The sequence below is a fragment of the Phaeoacremonium minimum genome, assembly GCF_000392275.1.
Source record: "Phaeoacremonium minimum UCRPA7 unplaced genomic scaffold PA7_03_scaffold_290, whole genome shotgun sequence".
In the NCBI taxonomy this organism is placed as follows: domain Eukaryota; kingdom Fungi; phylum Ascomycota; class Sordariomycetes; order Togniniales; family Togniniaceae; genus Phaeoacremonium; species Phaeoacremonium minimum.
In genome coordinates this window covers 247,992-272,150 of record NW_006921195.1, presented here as the reverse complement: position 1 = coordinate 272,150, position 24,159 = coordinate 247,992, and the positions used below count along the sequence as shown (strand labels likewise).

General features: G+C 54.0%; 7 protein-coding genes across 7 annotated transcripts; 5 read left to right on the top strand and 2 right to left on the bottom strand.

The window, feature by feature from the left end:
* Positions 1 to 1,498: 1,498 nt before the first annotated feature.
* UCRPA7_3685 (putative peroxisomal long-chain fatty acid import protein) lies at positions 1,499 to 3,999 on the bottom strand (the record flags this gene model as incomplete). Its single annotated transcript, XM_007916303.1, has 2 exons — positions 1,499 to 1,803; positions 1,860 to 3,999. 2 exons carry the CDS (start codon positions 3,997 to 3,999, stop codon positions 1,499 to 1,501), a joined length of 2,445 nt encoding a protein of 814 aa, XP_007914494.1.
* A 3,923-nt stretch (positions 4,000 to 7,922) lies between these two features.
* Positions 7,923 to 8,554, top strand: UCRPA7_3684 (putative phosphatase psr1 protein; the record flags this gene model as incomplete). The annotated part of the gene is made up of 3 exons (XM_007916284.1): positions 7,923 to 7,985; positions 8,043 to 8,192; positions 8,327 to 8,554. The coding sequence occupies 3 exons, from the start codon at positions 7,923 to 7,925 to the stop codon at positions 8,552 to 8,554; spliced, it is 441 nt and encodes a 146-aa protein (XP_007914475.1).
* A 1,295-nt stretch (positions 8,555 to 9,849) lies between these two features.
* UCRPA7_3683 (putative translocon protein sec61beta protein) lies at positions 9,850 to 10,485 on the top strand (the record flags this gene model as incomplete). The annotated part of the gene is made up of 4 exons (XM_007916225.1): positions 9,850 to 9,852; positions 9,996 to 10,200; positions 10,298 to 10,393; positions 10,451 to 10,485. The coding sequence occupies 4 exons, from the start codon at positions 9,850 to 9,852 to the stop codon at positions 10,483 to 10,485; spliced, it is 339 nt and encodes a 112-aa protein (XP_007914416.1).
* A 1,692-nt stretch (positions 10,486 to 12,177) lies between these two features.
* On the top strand, positions 12,178 to 13,974 carry UCRPA7_3682 (putative glycosyltransferase family 1 protein; the record flags this gene model as incomplete). The annotated part of the gene is made up of 2 exons (XM_007916376.1): positions 12,178 to 12,210; positions 12,265 to 13,974. The coding sequence occupies 2 exons, from the start codon at positions 12,178 to 12,180 to the stop codon at positions 13,972 to 13,974; spliced, it is 1,743 nt and encodes a 580-aa protein (XP_007914567.1).
* A 562-nt stretch (positions 13,975 to 14,536) lies between these two features.
* Positions 14,537 to 15,991, top strand: UCRPA7_3681 (putative glycosyltransferase family 28 domain-containing protein; the record flags this gene model as incomplete). The annotated part of the gene is made up of 2 exons (XM_007916204.1): positions 14,537 to 14,864; positions 14,913 to 15,991. The coding sequence occupies 2 exons, from the start codon at positions 14,537 to 14,539 to the stop codon at positions 15,989 to 15,991; spliced, it is 1,407 nt and encodes a 468-aa protein (XP_007914395.1).
* A 4,446-nt stretch (positions 15,992 to 20,437) lies between these two features.
* On the top strand, positions 20,438 to 21,478 carry UCRPA7_3680 (hypothetical protein; the record flags this gene model as incomplete). The annotated part of the gene is made up of 1 exon (XM_007916260.1): positions 20,438 to 21,478. The coding sequence occupies one exon, from the start codon at positions 20,438 to 20,440 to the stop codon at positions 21,476 to 21,478; it is 1,041 nt and encodes a 346-aa protein (XP_007914451.1).
* Positions 21,479 to 22,507: 1,029 nt separating this feature from the next.
* Positions 22,508 to 23,824, bottom strand: UCRPA7_3679 (putative histone acetyltransferase gcn5 protein; the record flags this gene model as incomplete). Its single annotated transcript, XM_007916380.1, has 3 exons — positions 22,508 to 23,557; positions 23,631 to 23,752; positions 23,812 to 23,824. 3 exons carry the CDS (start codon positions 23,822 to 23,824, stop codon positions 22,508 to 22,510), a joined length of 1,185 nt encoding a protein of 394 aa, XP_007914571.1.
* Positions 23,825 to 24,159: the final 335 nt, after the last annotated feature.

The window sequence follows — 24,159 nt, the reverse complement described above, 5'->3', positions numbered from 1 at the left end:
CCATATGGACATCCTAGGGCCAACCGCCGGTTTGACCGGGCCGGTATATTGGGCGGTGCGACACCATCGTCATCTTCCACAATGATGGGCATCGGCCGTGTGGTCACACGCGACGAGCGCCTGCTCCCGGGAGCCATCGTGAACACCGAAGCCTCTCGGCCGCCGCTCCTGATTCAGTCTTTGAGATAGATAGAGCTGCCGTTGTGTAGATACGGGTGTTGGGAGGCAATATCAGAACGTATAAAATCCCTTGATTATCTCTTCCCTGTTCTTGCAACGACTCGATGCAGGCAATGGCTAGGAGAGGTGGTGGAGCTAAGCCATCGAGAACACGCCGATGCAACGTGCGGCCGATGCGACCAGGGTTCCGCCGCCCAAGATATCGGATATTAGAGAGGCGCTTATCAAGGTATTAAGCAGCACCTGGGAAGCCGAAAATGGAAATGACCTATGTGAACAATGGCCAGCAGGCGGAGTGTTCAATCGAGCTCTCGTGAGTGGGATCCCGCTTTTTGCAGAATGGATCTCCAGCCACCCCGATACTTCAGCTGGATGGGAATGGGATTCCCACAACAACGATATTTATCGACAATCGAATTCACAAAAGACGCAATCGCCCCGCTCGGAAGATAGGTAGATAGTAGATATTGAGATCTACCACTGGTCGCCGAACCTCGTGGGCGTGCGATAGCCTAGCGCTGCGTCAATGCAGAAGAGCTAATGTAGAGACTGCTAAGTCTGCCTTGGGTGCTCTGGGCGGATGATCTAGACAGACAGATGGGGGTTCATTCCTTTTGCAGCATGTTCTCCGCAACGCCGTCGAACGTGGAGAGAGAGGCGTAGATATCGATCATGCACAATGAGATGAGGGGGGAAGAAGTAACAATAAATCCATCCTTCCAGCCCGCCAGTCTGGGAAGCCAGCTGTGGGCGTTCTCTAGTCCCCTTTGCCAGGCCTCAGCCTCTTCCATCATGAGCGTCACTGAGGAGACCCCGTCCCCAGAAATCAGAAGCAAGGAACCTGGCCGGTGAAGGAGGTCAGAGGTCAGCCAGGTTCGTCGCCCAGTCCCAATCTACGTAGGGCCTGGTCAGTGCAAATTGGGCGATCAAATAGTTCCGAAGTTGGTGTGATGAGTCGAAATAAGATTGGCCGGGGAGCCTGCTCGTTGCCGTTCGGGGCAGAGCGGGCTAAGCTAGACACGGCTGTGGCTTCAGCCGGCTTGCTAGCACGCATCGATGCGCTGTGGGATTGTCGATCTGGACTCGAAACCCAGTGGCCACAGAGCCTCTCCATTGATCCAAATGATCTCAAGCTGTGCAGCCCAGCTTTCTTCCTGGATGGTTCAACTGGGCGCGCGGGCGTCGCCGTGTTTGGCGGGGATGGACATGGCGGGTTTACTGTAGACTACGGCGCTTTCTCGTGAAGTGTCATTGACGACATGGTCGCTGAAGTTGTGATACCAACATATTTACAGTGATCGCCATGTTTCTTTATCCATTAGGAGCTCTCAACGGTCTCCTTCTCCGCACTCTGCTCCGCGTACGGTGGAGGATGCAGAGTTTCGCCTCCTTCGACCCAGACCTGTGCCAGTTCCTTCTCGATCTCCTCGCGGCGCTGCTTCCACTCCTCAACCTTGGAGAGCCGCTCCCGGAGCTCAGCAAGTTCTCGTTCAACATGCATCTTTTCCCGCTCAGTGCCAATGCGCTCAAATTCCCACTCATCTCCGTTTTCGCCCATCCCAAGGACGAGATTGAAAGTGTGATACTTTTTGAGCGAGGCTCGTGTCGAGATAGTGATGAGCGCTGAGAGTCTAGTTAGCAGGCCGTTCTTTGCAAATATGTAGACACATAAGGCTTACTGATGCCCTTCTCTTTACATGTCTCGTAGAGCAGACCCTCGACATCACTTGACACGGCGCTAGTTCCCTCGTCAATGAAGACGTACTCGGGTTCATGATAGAGAACCCTGGCAATAGCCATCCTTTGCTTCTCGCCACCACTGAGGACATCTTTCCACTCCTTCTTGGTGTCCCAGCCGCCCTCGCGATCCGGGAGATAGCCCAGACGAGCAGCATCCAGGACTTTCTTTAGGTCGTACTCGGTCTTCCTCTTCTCTCGCATATCGAACTCACCGTCGGGATAGATGACCTGGTCTCGAAGCGTCCCAACACTAAGGTAGGGTCGCTGCGGAAGGAACATGATGCCATCCTCACCATTCAGCTTCGGCCGGCTTACGAGCCCCCGATAAACGGGCCACAGTCCTGCCAGAATTCTGGCAATGGCACTCTTACCAGCGCCGTTCGGTCCAGAAATGAGCAGGTGCTCCCCGCGGCGAACAATGAGGGAGAGAGACTCAATGAGCTCCTCGCCCCCTTGTGGCCACAAGCCAGGCGCCACAACTGGTACATTCTCCAGCCGAACGCCGTCAAAGCCCTTCTGTATCGTGCCTTGGACATCCGACAGCGAGTATAGCTCGTTCTGTCGGCCCCGGGCATAATATGCATTGGCGTGAACTCTATGAAGTGTCGAAATCAGGGTGTAGACTCGACTAGTATAGCCGGCGAGCTCGGACAGATCCTTGATGGAGTACATCATCCTTCCACCAGCATCTGCTAGAGAGAGCATGAGGCGCTTGTTGGTGATGAAGTCCTTCATGCGACTCCTTTCCCGACCGCCCTTCTCACTGCCTTCTGCAAGCTCTGCCACACCGCCTAGACCTCCCCACGCGGGAAGGAAGACCGGTAGAGAGGAGAGGAGATAGCCGTACGCACTCCAGCTATATTTCAGGATGAAGTCTTCCAGGATGTTATAGCGGATCTTCAGCATATAAATGCCTTCCATCCATGATTTTAGTGATTTGAATTCTTTGTTTAGAAATTGTTTCTCCATGTCTGCTCCACCATAGAAAGCAATTTCTTCTGCATTTGCTATCAGACGAGCATGCTGACTTCGGAAATCGCCTTCTTTGCGACCCTCAACAGCCTTGAGCTTGCCGAAGGGAGGTGATAACCTCCTGAGGATGCTAGCTGTGAGAAGATAGTTGCTCAACAAGCCAGTCAACGCCAAAGGACCTAGTGATCGGTAGAGCTGGTAGTTGAAGACGCAAAGATCAACGAACGGCTTTCCGAGAGATGAGTAGAGATTCGCTGCTGCTGCACAGAACAGCGTCAAATCCTGCGTGATGAACTGATCTGCCCCTTGTCCTACACCGCCGTCGAGATTCGACAGCTTATAGTAGTTGAGGTTCTCGTTTAGATATAGATCATGAATGTATCGTGTAAGGCGAGTCCGGAAGGCGATGGATACTTTCGATTCGAGAAACTTGATCATCGCGTTGGTGTACGAAGCAAATCCACCCAGACCACACCACTTGACAATGCCCCATAGGAACTTCTTGCCGTTCCCAGTGACCAGATCCCGAACAATTTCTCCGTCTAATCTTGCCACGACGAGAGAGAGATATGTCCGAAGCATCAAGAATGCGCCATGGCTGACAAGTAAGCCAGCCTCCTTGCTCGACCATCTCGGGATCATAATGCTCATCAAGCTGAGGAACTGGTGGAGGAAGGCAAGGTTGAGCCCTGGCTTCGTTTGCGCGGAAGGTACATGGCCATCTCCTAGCCCAGAGACGCGTGGCGGGTTCAAAAACAGTCGCCGATGCGCCTCGAAAGTAAGGGGTTTTGTAGAGTGTATGACGACCTTGGAAGTGCTATCTTTGTAAGGCACGTAGATTGTCCTAGAGCCGTCCTTGTTGTGAAGCCACGAATTCGTCCGTACGAGCTTGATTCCCTGCTCCTTCTCGAGTCGACTCCGCTTCCACCATCTTCGGCCGCCCTCGGCGCCGAGGATTATCGAAGCTGTGAGTGCGAGCGTCGCGAGAATACGTGTCGTCCGTGTTGTGCTCCGTAGTTTCGTCTGAATGCGAGTTGTGTACTTCTCGATGAACGCCGCGATCGCTTCTTCTGCGGCTGTATGCCGCAATGTCGAATGCGCGGCCATTTTGGTTGGCCTGGGATGTCGTCCACTCCCCAAGGTGTCCGTTTCTATCGGGCCGTGCGACTAGGTTCGCGTTCCATTGGGATCAAGGGATGGTTACGGAGCGACTACAAGAGTACGGACTAGAGAAGCAAAGCGCGCATCGATATGCACAGTTAATAGAGCGCGAGATGAATAGAAAGTCGTCTGAAGTGGAAGAGAATGCGGTCTGGATAGTGAAAGCTGGGGTAAGTCACGAGCGGTGGCTCTCCACGGAGCTTGAGTGGGACAACGGCGATTCAAGCCGCCAGCACCGCACTGGGAATGATGCCATCATTGGCATGTGACAGCTTTGCAGCTTCCCCAACCCCGAGGCAGCTCGGTCGGACTCGAGCCACCCGACGCCACACATTCATTGAGTCAAGCCACAGCTTCGCTCTCCCCCATCTCGCTAATTGAATTTGTACCCCAAAAGCAATGACTGGAAGGCGCCTGAGCTTTCTTGGGAAGATCAAGAAAACTGGTGGCTCGGACGTTTTGAATTTTACGGAGATCGGTGACAAGCAGTTTTTGGCTAGTCTACTAACTACTCTACCGTAGCATGTCTCTGCATGTTCATGATAAGCAGCTTTCTCGCTTACATTTACCGCCGAGGAGGTCAGCAAACCCGCAAAGAGACGCCAGGATCTTCAACAAAATGGAACTCTCTAAGCTTAGACAGTCCCATACAGTACCCAGGTAGTCTGCCTGTCAACCTCCCCAAAGCCTGAGACAGACTCAGAGCCATGCCGCGCGAGAAGGCGGCGACAACGGCGTTTGGCCACTAAGGGACATTCCCTACACGGGGATCTTGCAGGCGGAATGCCGGAAGTCCCCTTTTTACCACGATGGCTCAACGTGGGGAGACACACAGCGGATACCTAAGGCCGTTGAGTGGCCACCATGTGCTGTGCCCAGCTTTTGTCACTGTACCGGGCGCCAACATGCACCAATCAGACCGCCAGCCCGCCGGATAGCTTCATCCCCATTTAGCTGGCCCTGCAAGCCGGCACACCAGCCAGAGCAGTAAGTGACTGTTCGAGAAACCCATGGGGCTGCATAGTGGAAAGGGGGGCGAAAGGGGAGGCGTTTGGGGCCTTCTCCAGAGAGGCAGTCCGGCGAGTAAGTCTTCATGCAATGAGCGCAGAGAGCGCAACGGCGGCGCTCACCAGGTCGTCTCGATCCCTGACGCCATCCCGGTCACAGCGGGAAGAGGCACTGTGAGCCAGCTCGGATGCGAGCGCAACAGCAGTCTCGTTGGTCGAGGTCTAGCGCTGCAGTAATGCGCTGCACCGCAAGTGGTCCGCTGGGCATGGAGAGGAACACGCTGTTCTCGCCTTCCTTACCTCCATGCAAGCTTGCTGATGCGAGTGGGGAAAATCGACGGCGGATGCAGCCAGGTAGTTCGCCCGGCGTGTTCGTCGCTCTCGGTGCTGCTGAGATGCCATGGACGGGCATCCTGCTTGCTAGATGGCCATTTGGGAGCGAGCGATAAGTCGAGTTGGGAGCCTGCTGATGAACAGAGGTCTTCCCGGGGTCCGATCCGCTGGGTGCTTGATTAGTACCGCAGGTCACAAAGCATCGACTCACCAGACAACCTTCGATTGTTGAGATGACGATTGCATTAGACAGATGGGGGATAATAATGCAATGGGATAAGGCACAAGCTTCTGCTTCTTCTTCAAGCAAGCGGAGGACGGGCGGGCCAGAGCAAGGAACAGGGGCCAGGGGTGGGGAGGGCCACCAAGGGCCACATAGAGCCACCCATTCTGCATCTCTAGCTCGGGAGCACTAGCAACGCTGCTATGATCTGTTAGCCCCGGCCCGGGTGCCCCATACATTCCGCGCCGCACCGCACCCGGAGCCTTAACACCGAGCATCTGATTGTGCCGGATCATATTAGCCACCCGGCCAGCCTAGGCTAAGGTACCTGGGTACCCTCTAGGGTATCTAAGCGTACCTAAGTGGCTGCTGTCCGTCCGTCCCACGCTGGCTGCTGGGTGATTCTGCTTCAAGGTTGTGCTGCTGCTTGGTGCTTGGTGCTTGGTGCTTGCTTGCTACTGTTCTGTCTCGCGCTCGCCCACCATCCACCCACCCACCCGCCGACCCCCTTCTGCGTGCGCTCCCCAGTTCCGCGCAGTCTAGTGGACCTCTCTACCATCCCAGTCCCAGCCAGACCGGACCGTCCATCACCTTCACTGTCAAATCTCGCTTGCCTTTCCAGTCTTCTCAGCCTCTACTCAACCCCGTCCTCACGATCTCCTCCGTGTTTCTTCCATCGCCGACAAGCTCTCCGCGCCCTTCCGCACACCTTGTGCTCTTCATGCGTTGATAGTAGCCTTTATTTATCAATTCCGGTATCCTTTCCCGGACGCAATCACTAGGCTTCGCGCCGCGACAGCCTCCCGCTCGCGCTTGTCCCGGATCGGGGCCCCTCGAGATTACGACCGGTTTTCTGCCTTGCAAACGCGTCGGTCGAACCTGGACAATCTTCATCGCATTTCCTACGCTACGGCTCGGCTTGCGCGAATTGGCCTGCGACGGCCGCACACCGCTCTGCTTTGGGTTGGCTTGATTTGGGAAGGCTGATTGGGGATTTCTCTACAAGAGGTGGGTGACTTCCCAATTTCTTCGAGATAGACGGCGACGAGCTCCACCAGATGACTTGCTCTGTTCTATCTGGAGCCTGAGGGACCTCGGATCGCCTGTCCATCGGCATTCCGTGTGAGAGAATGGCTCCGCGCGATAGCTCTGGCGCCGGACCATCTACTGCGCAGATGGAAGCCGTATCGCTGTTGCGATGTGCAGCGGCTGGCGTGCTCTTTGAAATCTTGGTCATCGTTTACTAATCATCTGTTTAGGCACAAATACGAACACAAATGTCCGTTGAAGTCGAGTCGCAAGGCTCCAACGGCGAGATGTCTCGCGATATCCACGAAACGGCCCCGGTTGGGCAGGAGAACTCGAAGGAGAAGGAGCTTCTGTCGCCAGAAGACGGATCCGGCAGCAAGAGGGGTCGAGGGCTGTTGCATGTTCCTTCAAGATCATCCTCTCAGAGACATCAGCCGTCTCCAACCTCTACGGGTTTGAGTGGAGCGACTGCGAGCGATCCGAGAGATAGCATCGGAGGACACTCGAAAGAATCAAAGGGCAGCATTTTGGGCCGGCACAGGAATGGTAGTGCATCCAGCCAGGTTGATACGGGACCGACCAACACTCCGGGCAACTCTCAGCCCAGCTCTCCGGCCGTGACTTCACAGCAAAGGAAGAAGAAAAGTGGTGGCCTTCTCTCATTGTTCTGTTGCGGTGTTCCTGACCATGCGAACACGGTGGAGGATGGAGAGGATGAAGTCCCAGGTCACAAAGTTGAGAAGATTCCTGCTCGCCCGGCCACGGCGAGCCGGAGGACTGCGACACCCTCTGACCAAACAGCCGGTGGCAGCAAAACGCAACTATACGAAAAAGAATCACAAAATCAGATACAGAATGCGTCTGACAGTTCAAAACCGAAGAGATCATCAGCAGCCACTACACAAGATCAATCAACGGTGGGCGGCCAGACTAATGAGTCCAAACCATCAACACTGGTTGAAAACGCAGCGCCGATTGTGACCGTGGAACCGCCCGTTGCACCCGAATCTGGAACAGCAGATAACCCAGACAACACCGCTGTTAAAGACGGCGATGGAGACGTGGTCATGCATGATGAGGCAGGAACTTCCAACCAGGAACAGCAGCAACCAGCCCCATCCACGGAGGGTACGCAGTACAAACTCCCTCCGCCCCCGCCGGGACCGATCCCGGCAGTGCCCAATCCACCCAACACTTCAGCAGATAATGGTGCAGTTGGAATCATGGTGCCAGAACAACCTCCCCAAAAGTCTCTTCTGCCTCCAATAGCACCGCATATGAAGGGCCGGAAGTGCCTTGTTCTCGATTTGGACGAGACGTTGGTACACAGTTCATTTAAGGTCTGTAGCCATTTCTGTACAACCTATGCTTTGGCAGCGTCGCTAACAGTACTGCAGATACTGCATCAAGCTGACTTCACAATACCCGTGGAGATTGAAGGCAATTATCATAACGTCTATGTCATCAAGCGGCCCGGCGTCGATCAGTTTATGAAGAGGGTTGGAGAGCTATACGAAGTGGTTGTTTTCACTGCCTCGGTTTCTAAGGTCGGTCATGATCGAGACATTCTTGCAACGAAGATTCTAACAGTCAACAGTACGGCGATCCTTTGCTAGACCAACTCGACATCCACAAGGTGGTACATCATAGGTTATTCCGAGAGAGCTGCTATAATCACCAGGGCAACTACGTCAAGGACCTTTCACAAGTCGGACGGGACCTGAAGGACACTATCATAATCGACAACTCCCCTACCTCTTACATTTTCCATCCTCAGCATGCCGTCCCTATCAGCAGCTGGTTTTCAGATGCTCACGACAACGAGCTTCTAGATCTCATCCCAGTTCTCGAAGACCTGGCTGGCTCCAACGTTCAGGATGTCAGCCTCGTTCTAGATGTCACTCTTTGACAGAGCCTCTCTTTTTTGTTTACACAACCCCAATAATATCCACAGCGGTCCCACCATCTCGCCACACCGTCGGGCTCACCCATCATAGCAGAAAGTGCTTGGACTACGCTGCCATTGGCGCGCTCTGCTACTCTATTGTTTAATAGTAAATCCGACGCATGGGCATTTCATGACTCTGTAGCGACATGACAGTCTCTACAGTCATCTCACAGGAAGTTTCCCCGTGCACAAGCATGCTCGTGGTCTCTCCATGTCTCTGGTCCGATGATGGGAGTTCTGGTAATGCCTGAAAACCCCCAATGCTCGATAAGGGTGGGCTAGGTGCCGTATGACTTCACCCGCTCGCTGGCTAAATCGGACATTCGACAAGATCGATTTTGTCCTGTTTGAAGGAACCTTTGTGGATCTGCTCTTTTTCAGTTTTTTCAGGAGCAAAAGCGACATTACTTTGCGGCGTGTGGGCATTTACAACCCCCCCTTTTTTGTTTTCATTTGTTTATTCTACTGTTGCTACCTCCAGGCATACACATACAACGGTCTGCAAGCAGACAGGGAGAACATTAGCATTGCAACTGTTCGTCTTTTCTCGGAGGGGGTTTTTGGTGTTCTTGTTTGACGACACGGATCACTTGTAGGCTTTTGAGATACGGCAAACGAGCGCCATAAAAAAACATCGGAGAAATGCGTCCCCTCGAAAAGATGGATGGGTCTTCTCTCTGGGTTATACATAGCTCTTCCAAATTGATATAAATCCTGTCCGATACCGTCTGTCTTTTCATATGTGCGACTTAGCAGTGACAGCTCCGTTCCAAGTATTGCCGCTATTGAGCTCATACATCACATTGAAGCGCGCCACTTGTTAATCTCCATAACGCCTGGAATCGATGGGCGAACTGGAATTTTAGAGCTAGTATATCTCTTCCATTTACAATCTTGGAATAACAAGTAATTGAAAAGCCTTTGATTGCAAAGCACTCGGTTTTGGAGTGATTTGTTTGGTACAAGCAGCCTGGATCTAAGCTTAACTACTGGAGCTTCGTAGGTGGAGTGGGCCTTCCGTCTGGGGTCGGGTCTCGGTGGAATAAAAATGCGCCCCAATTTGGGACCCAGCCTTTGCAAATCGTGGCCTCAATTGCACGTAGCTTTAGGGGCCCATTCCCAGCTCCATCCCAAGTCCACGCCATACGCATTCGACCCGGAATTCCCATCTTCCTCCAGCGCACCCTCGATCTTTTCTCATCTGTTTCTCTTGTCGGGTTCTATTTCTTGCTTCCTCTCTTCTAATCACAGCCACAATGGTCAGTCCTACCATCCTCAATGCCTCAGCAAACAACCGCAAGCTTCATCAAATCACCCCTGTCGTGCGACATCAATTGGCGACTGCTATCGCGTGACTTGCCTCCCAATGGACACACTGCTAACTCACTCTTCCGTCGCATAGTCTTCTCCTCGGCCTACCTCTCCCGTCAACTCGCCCCCGGCCTCGGGCGTCAGCACCGGCCGCCCTTCATCCCCGCCGCCTCCAGGTGGTGCGCGAACTGCGATCCGCCGCCGAGCGGCTGCTGACCAGAAGGAGAAGATTGCCAATGTGCGGCCCAGCAGCACGAGAGCTGCCGGTGCCGGTGGTAGCTCTAGCACCATGCTGAGTATGTGACGGCCTCACCCCTTAGATTCTGTTTGGGTTTCAGGAGGCGGCATATGTCAAGGGCGAGCTTTTTGCTAATGGTTTGTTTGCGTGAATAGGGCTCTACACCGACGAGTCTCCCGGCCTGAAGGTCGACCCCGTCGTCGTACTGGTTCTGTCTCTGGTCTTCATCTTCAGCGTGGTGGCTCTGCACAGTAGGTTTACCTCGGGGATCGAGAAGGGGTGGGTTGAGAAGCTAACCGAGCACGCAGTCATTGCCAAGATCACTCGCAAATTCTCAAGCTAAGCTTATCAAAACGAGACAGTAGTTTGGGAGGAGAACTGAAGAAGGAAAGAGAGGCGAAAAAAGCAATTGCTTGGTTGTTACCAGGTCATCATATCACTCTGCAGCAGTGACGAATCGGCCTGTGATGAGTGCCTGTGTGTGGGGAGTTTTTCTGGACGAGAGCGTAAAAATTACAAAGACATCTGGGCATGGCATCTTTTATTTTGGTGATCTTGTCTGTCATGGTGGATTGGGGGACTTTGACCTTCCACCCGTTCTGTACGATATCTTGGCTGGGCTACATGGACAATGCTAGACTGGTTGCCTGAAGTGAATGCGCGTCCAAGGGCCACTACTGAAGTGATAATTTTGACCGTTGTCGCAACCCCATCTTCTTGGCCATCACCGATATACTGCCGCCTGTATGGGATACACGAACGTCGAAGGTGTCTCTGCGGGCTCAGTGGAGATTTGGCTACGGCGTGGTCGAGCAGTGGACTCTTCGCATGGCCGCGTAGGTAAGCAGGGCCTAGATCAGCCCTGGAATTGGCCAGCATAATCACCTTAAACCAACCGAGACTTACCTGGAAGAGGATGTAATGTCGCGCGCCCAAGGCTTTGCCCGTGGCCTACTCGCGCTCTAGGCCTGCATCGGGCGTTAGCGCCACGGTCCGCCACACCTTCGTCATAGGTTTCAGCACCGCCTGCTGGCCCGCTACAGCTGCCGATTCTCGGTATCAAAACCGCAAGCGTACATGTTATGAGGAAGGTAGAGCGAAAGGAGGCTTGGCTCTCACATTGCGCTGGATATGGTATTCGGTATCTTGTAAGCTGCATCGCATGATTTGATCGCTCGCTCGCTCGCTCGGTTGCTTATGAGTCGCTTGACAGCCCATCATCGTGGAGTTTAGCGTCGACTGCATTGAACGTGACTAAAGCACAGCACCCAAGCTCCAGATCCAAGTAAATTGGAAAGAAAGCCACCAGTCACCGTCCTCGCATACCTGACCCTGACTGGCAAACTTGGGTTACGTAGCCGTCACAGGCAGCGCATTGTTCTACTACCATTCATTCGTTCCACGATCTCGTCAGTGTGAGCTACTTAGGTAGAGAAGTTTCATCATCATCGTGCTGCTACTTTCGCACTTCGCCCCTCCTTTCTCGCGTCCTACTACCTACTACCCACTACCTACGTACTGGATAAAACTCCAGCTGCACCCTGCCAAGCCTCTGCCCCAGGGAATCCTTTCGCACGAGTGCGAGTGCGAGCTAACGGCAGCTCTTCAGATTCGCACTTTTCCTGGTCGAGAAGCTCTTTTATCATCCGACGCATCTGCGGCGCATTCATTCTTGTCGCGAAAGATATAAGTTTATCTGATTCTGCCTTCCTTGTGAGAACAAGCTACGCAAGACGTGCCATCACAACCTGCCCCTCCATACCCCGCGGTGGCGATTTGAATAGCGGTATATCAACAACACTCTTCACTCTGCTCCGCACATCGACCGTGTAAAAGCTCTCAGATACTACGTGCTACTCTAAAGTAGCCATGGCCGACCCCGGGGGTCTCAGCCGAAGCAATACGGCCGGTCCACGGCCAAGCCAAGATGCTCGCCGTCCCCTAATCTCAGACGGCTTCAACAATGTCGACCTTGGCGCAGATAGCGATGCGCCGCCGGCGTATGGCGACTTTCACGACAAACTTCAACTGTCACATGCAGGCTTTGAAGCAGGCGCTGCCGTCACAGGTAAGATCTTCTGTTCGCGACTCGTTTGCACGTTGCTAAGCCTTGTATGTAGAGGATGGCCGTGTCAACATCAACATCAATGAGAGGGGTCGCAAGTTCTCTGATATGCTTGCGCCGACTCTGAGGAGCCAGATTTTTCGATCAAAAGAGTCTACTGCCCCTGATCCCTTACCCCCAGCATATATCCCGCCTAGTCTTGGTGGCCAGCCCGGACAGACGCCTCCTCCCAGGCTCAATGTCGTCATCCAGATTGTCGGCTCACGAGGCGATGTTCAGCCGTTTGTAGCGCTCGGCAAGGTGCTGAGGGACACCTACGGTCACCGAGTCCGAGTTGCCACGCACGCTGTGTTCCAGAAGTTTGTCGAAGAGAATGGTCTAGAGTTCTTCTGCATCGGTGGAGATCCCGCTGAACTGATGGCCTTCATGGTGAAGAATCCTGGACTGATGCCAGGTATCGATGCTCTAAAGAGCGGCGAGATCAAGAAGCGCAGACAAGGCATCGAAGAGATTGTGCTAGGCTGCTGGAGATCTTGCATCGAAGCTGGCAATGGCCTCGGACCGGCTCCGCAACCGCATGCACCCAGCGAACCTGTCGACGAGCGCTTCCAGCTACCAGGTAACCCGAACGACAAACCATTTGTGGCAGACGCCATCATCGCCAACCCACCGAGCTTTGCGCACATTCACATTGCAGAGAAACTAGCGATTCCGTTGCACATGATGTTTACGATGCCTTGGTCTCCGACAAGAGCATTTCCACATCCTCTAGCCAACATTCAGTCCTCTAACACGGATGTCGTCATGACCAACTACGTCTCATACACACTGGTTGAGATGATGACTTGGCAAGGACTTGGAGACGTAATCAACCGCTTCAGGACCGGTGTTCTCGATCTGGAGCCGCTGTCTCTGATATGGGCTCCTGGATTGCTCACACGTCTCCATATTCCAACAACATACTGTTGGTCACCGGCTCTGATACCGAAACCAAACGATTGGGGGAATGAGATTGACATTGCTGGATTCTATTTCCTCGACTTGGCTACATCATATACCCCTGAACCCGATCTGGCCGCGTTCCTTGAAGCTGGACCGCCTCCCGTCTACATAGGCTTTGGCTCAATTGTCGTCGATGACCCTAATAAGTTAACAAGGATGATTTTTGACGCAGTTACTATGACAGGTGTTCGCGCTCTAGTGTCAAAGGGCTGGGGCGGAATAGGTGCAGATTCTGTCGGTATCCCTGATGGCGTCTTCATGCTGGGAAATTGCCCTCATGACTGGCTCTTCCAACGGGTTTCTTGTGTCGTCCACCATGGCGGTGCTGGAACGACCGCAGCTGGTATCCAGACCGGAAAACCCACCGTTGTAGTGCCGTTCTTCGGTGATCAACCGTTTTGGGGCGCCATGATAGCCAAAGCCGGTGCTGGACCCAAGCCGATTCCATACAAGAACCTCACAGCTGAGACTTTAGCTGAGGCAATTCAGGAAGCTCTGAAGCCCGAGACACAAGCAAGGGCAAAGGAGCTTGGGCAGAAGATTCGAGAGGAGAAGGGTGCTGATTTTGGTGCCAAGAGCTTCCACGATCACCTGGCCACTGACAACATCAGATGTTCCCTCGCCCCTAGCCGTGTTGCGGTCTGGAGAGTAAGGCGTACCCAACTGAGGCTCAGCTCCTTGGCTGCTACGGTCCTGGCCAAAGAAGGAATTCTCAAGTACACGGATCTGAAACTGTATGTATACAAATTGTCCGATCTCATCTAATGCGTACTGACCATGCAGGTATCGCCCTTGCGAATACAACACCGACGAACAGCCCTGGGATCCTATCTCAGCAATCGCCAGCGCGTTGGTGGGAGATATCAGCACAATTGCAATGGCTGTGGGCGATTTCCCTCGAGAGGTGTTCCAGGCAAGAAGGAAGAAGACTGGTAGCGGTGCTGTGACTCCGCTCGCAGAAGGCGCGCCATTAGCAACAACTTCGACCGCATCGACTTCGACAACAGACCCTGGTTCTGCCAGAGCTACAGAATCTGGGTCTATCCGAGCCTCAGAGCCGGCCCGACCGCAGTCACCTCAGGAGCTCCCAGCGGAAATCCCATCCGATACTGCAAGCTTATCGTCCACTCAGCCGTCACTCTTAGTTAGTGCGCCAGGACAATCTGATGTATCTACTGCTCAAGAAGAGACCTCGACTGAGATCACTTCACCACATCGGACTCTGTCCCCCACAGGAGAGCCAAGAAGTCCCGCTCGAAGTCCGTCAAGGTCATCACGATTCTCTTGTCACACACCGAACCGGGAGTCATCACCACACCCTTTCAACATGGATACTGCGATCGCTGCTGGCAAGGGGGTATCGAGGATTGTGGGAACCGGCGTGAAGACTCCCATGAACTTCTGTCTGGGAGCCGCGAGAGGCTTCAGGAACGCGCCGAGGCTCTACAATGATGACACTGTGCGTCCTACCGAGAAGGTAACTGACTTCGCGAGCGGTCTCAGAGTCGCTGGCAAGGAGTTCGGATATGGTATCTTTGATGGCATATCTGGTCTTGTCACGCAGCCGATTAGGGGAGCGGAGAAGGAGGGCCCAGTAGGCTTCGTCAAGGGCTTCGGCAAGGGTTTAGGTGGCTTCTTCTTCAAGAACTCAGCAGGTAAGATTTCACGTGTTTTAGCTCAAGATTTCATACTGATCTCGTCAGCAATCTGGTCCATTCCTGCATATGCAATGCAAGGCGTTCATGCAGAAATCCGCAACCTCTTCACCAAGAGCATCCAGAACTACATCTTCACCTCGCGAGTGCTTCAAGGCGAGGAGGACTTTTCCAGCTCGTCCCGCGAGGAGCAAGAAGACATCATCCTCCGCTGGAACGCAAAGAAGGATGATTTGAAGGGCTATTACAACCTCAAGCAGAAGGAGAAGAAGGGCGAGAGCCCGCCGTCTTCTGAGCGAGGACCCAGTGACACCCCGCCGAAGACGGGCTGGTTCCACACACGACACCTATCTTGGGACGAGAGGAAGAAGCTACAGGCGCAGAAGGAGGAATGGAGGAAGAAGCGCGGCACTGCCAGCACGCCGTCCGTGGATAGAATCTGGGAGGATGACGAGCTGGAGCGGGCCATCCGCGAGTCGGTGCAGCAGACTTCTAGGGGCAACTCTGAAGAAGATGCCATGATCGAGGCCCAGATCAGGGCGAGCGTTGCAGAGATGCGCAGAGCAGCGGATCAAAGTCGGGAGCTACAGGACGTCAAGCAGCCGGTCCCAGAAGCATCCTCTGTTCTGGCACCTCCGGAGGACATCACCGACGAGGAGTACCAGGCCCTAGTCGAAGAGGCTATCAGACAGAGCCTTGCGCACCAAGCTATCGGCCCACCGCCTCCGCTGCCGCCCAGAGCCAACTCTGGTCTGGACGACGAGGAGGCTTTGAGGAGAGCCATCGAGGAGTCCAGAAGACAACAATCCGAACCTCATCATGGAGACGATGATGAAGAAGAGCTGCGGAGAGCTCTGGAGGAGTCGGAGAGGGCTCACAGGGAGCAGGAGGCACGCAGCTCTTCAGCAAAGACGGAAGAGGAGATCATCATGGAGTACGTGAAGAGGCAGAGTCTGGCGGAGGAGGAATACCGGCGCCAGAAAGCCAAGGGCAAAGCCGTCAGGCCCAGCGGCACCGATGATAACGATGACGATGACGAGGTCGATGAGGATCTGAAGAGAGCGCTGGAGGAGAGTCTCAAGGTGAGCGGCCGTGACGGCGCGGGACCGTCGTCTTCTGGCGCTTGAAGCATACGTGCATGCATGGGGGTTTCATATAGCACATGACTGAATGGCTGGCTTGTGTTGCTGTGCTGTGCTGTGCTGCGCTTGGCTGTGATTTTTGTTACGAGCGAAGATATACCCACAAGGTAGAAATAGACGGTGGGCGGTCTTGAGTTTTGACTTTAAGAATCGCACAACTCGAAATAGGAAACGCAATGAATTTGCCCTGAGCAAGCTCTCGCGAGATTACTATGAGTGCTCGAAGCATGAATCTCTTTTCCCCTAAAATACTTAAGTTGGTGTTTGCTCACGATTCGACTGTGGGTTTCCAGGAACAGATCTCATAAGCCAGAATACAAAAAAGACATGTTGCGAGCCGTAGGATACTCGCTCAAACAACGTAAACATCAGATGAAAGCTTCTTCGCAAATCAGCTGATAGCTTCTTTGGACTGGAGGCAGGCAGCCGACTGAGCGTGGCGCCGGTGATTGGTGAATATCCACGAGTTTGACAATTCAAAGTTCGATGTTTCCGAAAACAGGCACGGCTTTTTTCCGAACTTTTTCACTGCAGTTTTAGTGCTGTCGGGCGCCTTCCTTACCCCGGTCTGATCCACGCTTACGAACTGCGTCTCCAAGTGCCACGACTTCTCGGTCGGCTTTGAGAAGAGATATACTTTGACCGAATGTGTAGTCCTATGCGTGTTAGAATGCTTGCAAGTCAAGTCACGTTGTTCAGGTGCTTATTTAGGTGCAGAGGATGTGGTTTGCAACACGACAAAGTCTGGCGATATCGGGACTTCAGATGATCCTGCCTAGGAATTTGTCCCGAGGCCTCATTGTGTTGTTGATAATGAGCAGAGAAAGCAGGTGATTAGAAAGTTATGTGGCATGTTTCCACGTTGATAGCGTCTACAGTATCATGTCATCCTGACAATAGTAAGAGAGACTGAAAACTCTTGTTTGGGGGCATCGAGAATAGTTCCATAATCCCATCGTTGTAACCGGAGTACCCAAGGCAGTCAGTCAGTCACCTGAGATGCCTCATGAAAACGATGAATTTATTCTTCTATGTTCAGAGCAATAATCTCTACATAGCAATACCAGTATACACGAAATGACAAATTACTGCTGTGTCTCGAGTCTTGAAGTTGTTCTCGGTCAATCGAGGATAATTCCAAGTCCGGCAAGGTGCACTTAACTAGCGTCTGGGCCAAGATCCCTCCTATGTCACATCAATGACATCATAGGTAATTCTCGTGAATTTCACTGCAATTTTAGCGTACAATGGCAATGTGGTGTTGCAAACGACGGTTCACTGCAGTTATAGCATCGAGTTTTCGGTGCGTGTCATGTGCACATACCGAATTGCTCAAGACGATCCCTGGGGTATGTGGCGAGTTTTATTCCAACAAGAAGAAAAATGGCTCGGTAGAAACTTCCCATTTAACGTGGAGTTTTAGGTCCTAGTCTGAGAGAATCCTGAAGGAATGTGTGCTGGCAATGTCTAGATGATATTATGGAATATTGAGCGGAGTTGCTGGTTGCAAAGGGTTTAGAGATAGTCAATGGTAAGGGTTACACGCAGGCAGCAAGGTATTGAAGTCTAGTTAGAAGGAGCAAGCGATGTTATACACCGTGGCATCCTCCCGACCATCAAAACACGGGGGTCAACCTCCGTGCCCCGGCTGGGATAGTCCTCTCATTAGCTGGGGGAAGGATCCGGCCGCTTACCGGGCCGGCGTGGTGGGTCTACCTGGGCCGCAACCTGGGCCGGGTCTCCACACCCCCCGACCCGCAACCTATCTATCTATAGGCATGGGAAGGATTAAACCCACGGCCCACGAAATGGTCTCTCGGCCGGCCGCCCGGCCACCTGTGCCAGGTCCCTGCCAATGAGACGGCCACGAGCAGGATCCGAAGACCAACAAGATTTGTTGCATGAAGGGCTGGTGGAACCTCCGGATCCCAGCAAACCGCGACCTCGGGAACCGATTGGAGAGTTCTGTTCTGCAGACGGCCACGCAGCGGGAAACGTGTGTTCGCCGCCGGTTCGGCCTCTGAACGAGGGATACGTTATGAGATGATATTTGGCCGTCAGGTGGGTGCTGCTGGGGTGTTGGGTTCGCAATGTGGCTTGCCGACAGCCACCCGTTCCTTTGTTATCTAGGACAAACGGCCATGCAAGGAATAATATTGGCCATGCCTGCTTTTGTTCTGCTGCTATCCGGGTCGAAGTAGATTGATGGGGATCGAGTCTATTCCGTGAATATTGAGATGCGATGGAGCAAAAAATGACCCTCAGGACGACCAGTCATGTTGAATATTGCCTTACACGAACTAGGCCATTCGGCTGCATGCATAGGTGGAAAGGGCCTACCTGGGTGTTAAGGCTAGGTCTTTGGTTCTTCATGTGAATTTTGTAGTGGATCTCCCGCGAGGATACACCGAACTTACGGTACATAACATTAACATGAGAGATCATCGATGCACAGCATGGACATCAGGAAGCTTCTGACCCACCAGAACAATCAGTAGTCTGGGACACGTGCTATGCGGAATTGCAGCTTCCCAAAGATGGTGCTTGGATCCTCACGCTTCTGACAGACCATGCGGTTGTCCCTATCCCGCTCGAGACTTCGGGCAACCCGTGTGTGAACGGTGTACCGGTCTCGGTTGGCACATGGATGTGTATCGCCCGGGAGGAGGTCAGGATTGAGCCGGAGATGCTTTGTTTGCCCTGGAATAGAAAGGCGAGAGTAGATTCGACCTTAGACTTTACCTTTGTGACCTCGCACCATGCACGCTAATAAACCTGGGAATCGGATGGCATGAGACGGAAAACAGTAGCATCGATGTGAGTTGTTTTGGGCGATGCCAGCTCTTTCATCCCACTATATAGTGTTTAAATCGGAATCTGCCATCGCTTTTCCCCTTTGTCTTGGTGTTTCTCCATTGCGGCAGACGTGCTCCATGCGTGAAACATTGGGCCATACGTGGACTCGGTTGACGTAAACCGAGTTGCGTGATGGGTCTGGGCCTTGCCCAGGGGCTATACAATATACAATCGAGGGAGGTGTCCTCTCTTTCATCTTGAATGCGGTTTTGCGTCAATTACTGTGTTTGGTATAGGTCTGCTCACACGCTCGGTTGACAAAAGCAAAAACGTATGATGCCATTCATTCATGTCAGTGAAGGAGTGGCTAGATGATACCAACCATAAGGCGAAAACAGCCTACATAATCAGTGTCTTTTAGGAATTACCCTAGGTAGGTAATTAGACAGGCTTTCAAGGGTAAGTAAGGCAAAACGGAGAGTCGAGCCAGACTTGCCAGGCCCGGGGCAGACATATCAAATTGATCATTGGCTACAGGACTACAGGACCTGCATTGATGGTCGCCTTCCAACCCCCCTCCCCCCTAGAGCGTGGCAGTCTACTCTGGACAAGATGCCTTGCATCGGTATTTCGGTATCCATCCTTCGAATCCATGGCAAGGAAACGGACGGTGCAGCTGCCGGCACATGGAAGTTAAAGAATCCTCTCCACTAAAACGGGCACGCAAACGATCACCAAGGATCACCTACAGCGGTAAAGTTAGTTGAGTTGGTGGTGGCTCCACCAGCCCGCCGGTGCGCCATTGCATTTGCCCCCCCCCCTCCTCCCCTTTGGCCTTTGGTCTCTTTTAGTGTGGATGGTCCCTTCCACGGCCGCCTTTCATCTTCCTTCCCAGGACTGTATAGTACTAACGTTATGTAGTAGTGTACTGTACCAGGTAGTGTAGCAGCCAGCCAGCCAGCCAGCCAGCCCACCACCAGCATACAGACCCGAGAGACCGCACGGGACAGACCAACACCCACCGCCTCCTTCACACGCATGATCAAAATCCCCCACACCACACACGCAACGCTCACTCACTCACCGGCGCTGGATTGATTCCGTTATTTTACCGTCGAATAGCACTCCTACGAAAACATCTCCTACGCCTTCATTCTGTGATCGAACAACATTACCCAAAAACACTCATTTCCACCACGACGAGCACTCACCCCGCGCTGCGAGTTTGAGTTTCTGTACAGTACAGAGCCCACCCGCCAGGCGTGCTGCATTCGCCCGAAGACGGCACTCGAGAGAAACGGTTTGGCCTCAGAGCGTGTGTGCACCCGGTGCGGCGTCAGCAGACCGTCCACGCCTCTGTATTGTCATTCCACCACAGGTGCCTACTCTACAAATAGCAACACCAGGGGGGACCGCATCTCTTCTGCAACAAACAAACAAACACGTTCAACCCCGACGAAGACACGGCCTGCCTCTCAGAGCCTCCGACTACAACTGAAGAACGCACTTGGGAGCCGTGAAAGAGCCGCACGAGATCTTGTCTTCCACAACTTTCGACCCTGAATAGTCTGTGCTGTACAACAATACAACCGTCAAACTCAAGGCCCAAGCCGCGAAGCCGCGCCTACCAGCAAGATGAAGGGCCGTCCCGTCGATCAGCTCGTGTACGAGTACATGTTCCCGAAACCTCGCCCTTCGGACCCTCAGAACTTCCACGCACTGCTGCAGCGACACCTGATCCTAGAGGTCCGGCAAGAAGTCCACTCCTTTTACGGCCACCTCGACACTCCCGAGGCAAAGTACCCAGGCCTCGACTACTGCCACCCGACCCACCGCATCCGTCTCAGTCGGTGGCAGTGGCACAGACGCCTGTTCCGCGCCTTCGACGCCCTGCGGTTGACAGCCAACGAGATCGCCGGGCTCACGAAATGGGAGGGCACGAAATGGGCAAAGGAGCGCTATGAGAAAGAGCAGGGTGTAAAAATACGAGACACTGTGGCGGACGAGCTGGCAGACTGGATCGAGCCCGAGGAGAGAAGAACGCCTGCCCGAACCATACGAGAAGCAACCCAGGAGACGGAGGACCGCGGTGAGGCGGGAGACGAGAATATGGCCGAGGAGAGCGAAGAGGAGATGGAGAGCGTCGGGTTCGCGCTGAACCAGAGGCTCAGGGAACGTGTGGCCATGCGAGAAACGGGCGACTCGTCCATGCCGCTGGACGAGGAGTGGGAGCAGTGGCTTAAGAACGCCATCGAGACCGGCGAGCTGCCCCTGGTGGCTGATCAGATCGCCCGCATGACGAGCGAGAGAGCGCCCATGTCGCCCGACGAGCTCTTCCCCGCGAGAATGATGGTGGCTGCCCGGGCCGGCCAGTGGCACGAGATCCCGGACTTCCTCCACGACATGATCCGGGCGAGCCTCGAGGCACAGGCACTCCGAGAGCGCCAGCAGCAACGCTTAAGCGCAAGTTCCGAGACTGGGGTATCGACGCCGTCAAGCTCGCGGCTTGGCGTGAATCCGTCGACTATGAGCAGCCGCAGTAGTCGAGGCGTCACTTCTGAGTTCTCACCAACGACCGGTTGGCGAAGGACATACTCGGATCTTCGACTCCCCGTGGGCGATGGCGGCACGACCGCCCCTCCGCGCGTCCACCGCACTGCTCAGCCCGGTGCCTAGAGGGCAGCAAGAGACCTTGTCCGCTCCGCGCCTCCCGAATCCACCACACCTCTAGATGGGAGTCAGACAGGGCGCCGGCGCCTAAGTCGCACCTCCGATGCTGCGGAGTTGCACGAGGATATGTCGGGGTTAAGTCTCGATCCGTTATCCCCTTTTGACGACCTTCCCAACCTGATCTGACTCACGCAACCTCTATGGGGCCGCTCTGGCGACAACAATCATGCCGGAGACTCCCAAAAAGAAAACCGGGCCTTTTTACTCGTTCCTTTGTCAATCATCTCTTGTATCCCCTGCATGGCGTGGTAGAATAACTGGGAAGCCTTCTCTTCTTCGTTTTGTTTGGTATCGGTCGAAAGTTACCCCCCGTTCCCCTGTGTCGAGAACTTGTCTCCGGGAGTTGCATAGGTCATCTGACGGGGTCTGTGGTTATTCTGTTTCTCCTGTTGTTTTGTTGTGCTGGAGAAAAGGCAAACGTTTTATTACATGGGATCAACACGAAATGTGGGTTATCAGCGAAACTTTCCCCCGGGACCAGGAGACAGAAAAGAATCTCTTGGTAGCAGCGTTTTTTTTAAAACTTGGGATTATGGCACAGCGAAACGTATTTAAGTATCTATTGATTGGGTCTAGGTTGATATCAATCCAAGAATAAAAAGTCTGCACTTAAGAGCCTAGCAACGAGAAATGGAGATGATGTGTTATGTTTTAATATTCGTGAAGAGTTATTCTACAATTCCGGCGTCAGGTTTGCCATTGCGCGTGTGATAGATAATTGCATTGATTTCGATCATGATGACGCCAAACTCTCTGATACCGGACTAATGCAACACTCCTCATAACGCCTCCTATCTTGAATGATTCGATCCCACCGCCGTCCTCCTCCTCCTCCTCCAGCAACGCCATACGTAAATGCTAAACAGATGTCATGTCCACAGAGCTGCGGTCAACACCCGCGGCGACAGCGCGGGGATCCACAGCACTCGGGGCCCGAGACGTCGGGGGCCGGCCGCGACGGAGCACAACGCCCTCCTAAGGCTCGAGGTGCGACCACTCGGGTATGGCCTTGATCTGCTGCCACATGTACTTCTCGAGCTTGTTGGCGCTCTTGGTGTAGGGCGTGTTCTCGGAGTTGTAGCGGCGGCAGTTCTCAAAGATGAGCTTGGCGTCCTTGGTGAACTCCTCGGGCGTGGGGTACTGGTCGGCCTCGAGCTTGGACTCCATGGTGCTGAGGTCCATGGGCTCCTTGATGACGTCGTAGTAGTCGGCGACGTCGTCCTTGTTGACGGGGACGAGGAAGGGCCACGCGGACGCGTGGTTCTGCATGTCGTTGAGCAGGTGCAGCAGCTGGTTGTAGTTGGGGCCGTGGCGCGGCTGGCGCGCCAGCTCGTCCATGTCCGGGGACCAGCCCGAGGCGCGGATGGCCTCGATGGTCAGCGGGTCGATGGCGGACACGCCGCCGGCCTTCCACTGCTTCGGGGGCTGGTGCACAATGTGCGACTTGGAGAAGGCGCGGATCTTGGCGTGCACGCACTCCTTCTGCTTGAGCAGCATGCGGCCCATCTCCAGGTAGCGGATGCGCGGCAGCATGCTGCACTGCATGATCGTGCCGCCCTCGTAGTCCTTGATGTAGCCCATCCACACGCTCTTATCCAGCGTGATCTCCTTGGTGAACCCCTGCTTCTTGAAGTAGCCGATAGCGTAGTTGTCGGCGTATGTCAGGAAGTGCATCACGTCCGAGGTCGCCTTGACGTAGTCTTTCAGATGCGACATTAGATGCGCGCCGTAGCCCTTGACCTGCTGGTCCGACGAGATGGCGCAGAAGACAATCTCGGCGAAGCGCCGCCCCTTGAATGGCCGATACGTGATCCCGCCCACCACCTCGAGCGGCTTCTTTACGATGGCGATGGACAGATGCGTCCGGTCGTAGACGAGTCGAGCGATGTAATCCTTCGGCATCTTAGGCAGCTGTTTCTGGAAGATACATTTTAGGCCCGTCAGGATGATCAGACTCTCTCGCTCGTTGTCATTGTTCACGACCCGGAACTCGATCTCGCCATTGCGCTCTTCGATAACGGCAGGCTAATGATGGGCAGCTGGTGTTAGCGGTTTGAGGTCCCAAGGACAGGGCCGAATGCATCTATAGATTACATACCTTCTCTGGGAAAGGAATGGCAGGGAGTTTGGGCTTCTTCTCGGGCTCGGCGGGGGTATCCTGTTTTAAGCGCTTCGAGGCGGTTGGCGACGAGGGCTCCTCGCTCGCCTTGCGCTTCCCGTCTACAGAGAGGTGTGGTTAGCAAATGGGTATATCGCACGAGGAGGATCCGGGTACTCACTTTCATGGGTCATCTTGATGGATGCCGATGACGACCGGGTTGGTCTTGATGGCAGCACGTCGCGCCTTGAATCGACTTCGGAGGCGGCTTTGGAGGCGTTGTGGGTGACAGAGGAGTCAGGGACCCGCTTTTGCGGCTACCGTAATAATCGTGATTGGAGTGCCTGGCGCGTGGTAGAGCTGGGGATCTGTCCTGGGGGTTAAAGAACGCTAGTACTGGATTAGGCAAAGCGTGTTGAAGCTGCCACGATTTGCTTGTGCAGCTTTGGGGGGATCTGGTCTTTGAGGCCTCGTCAGTGCTTTTGTTTAGGAAGCTGTGATCTTTCTGTTCTGTCCCTCAATTTTCACA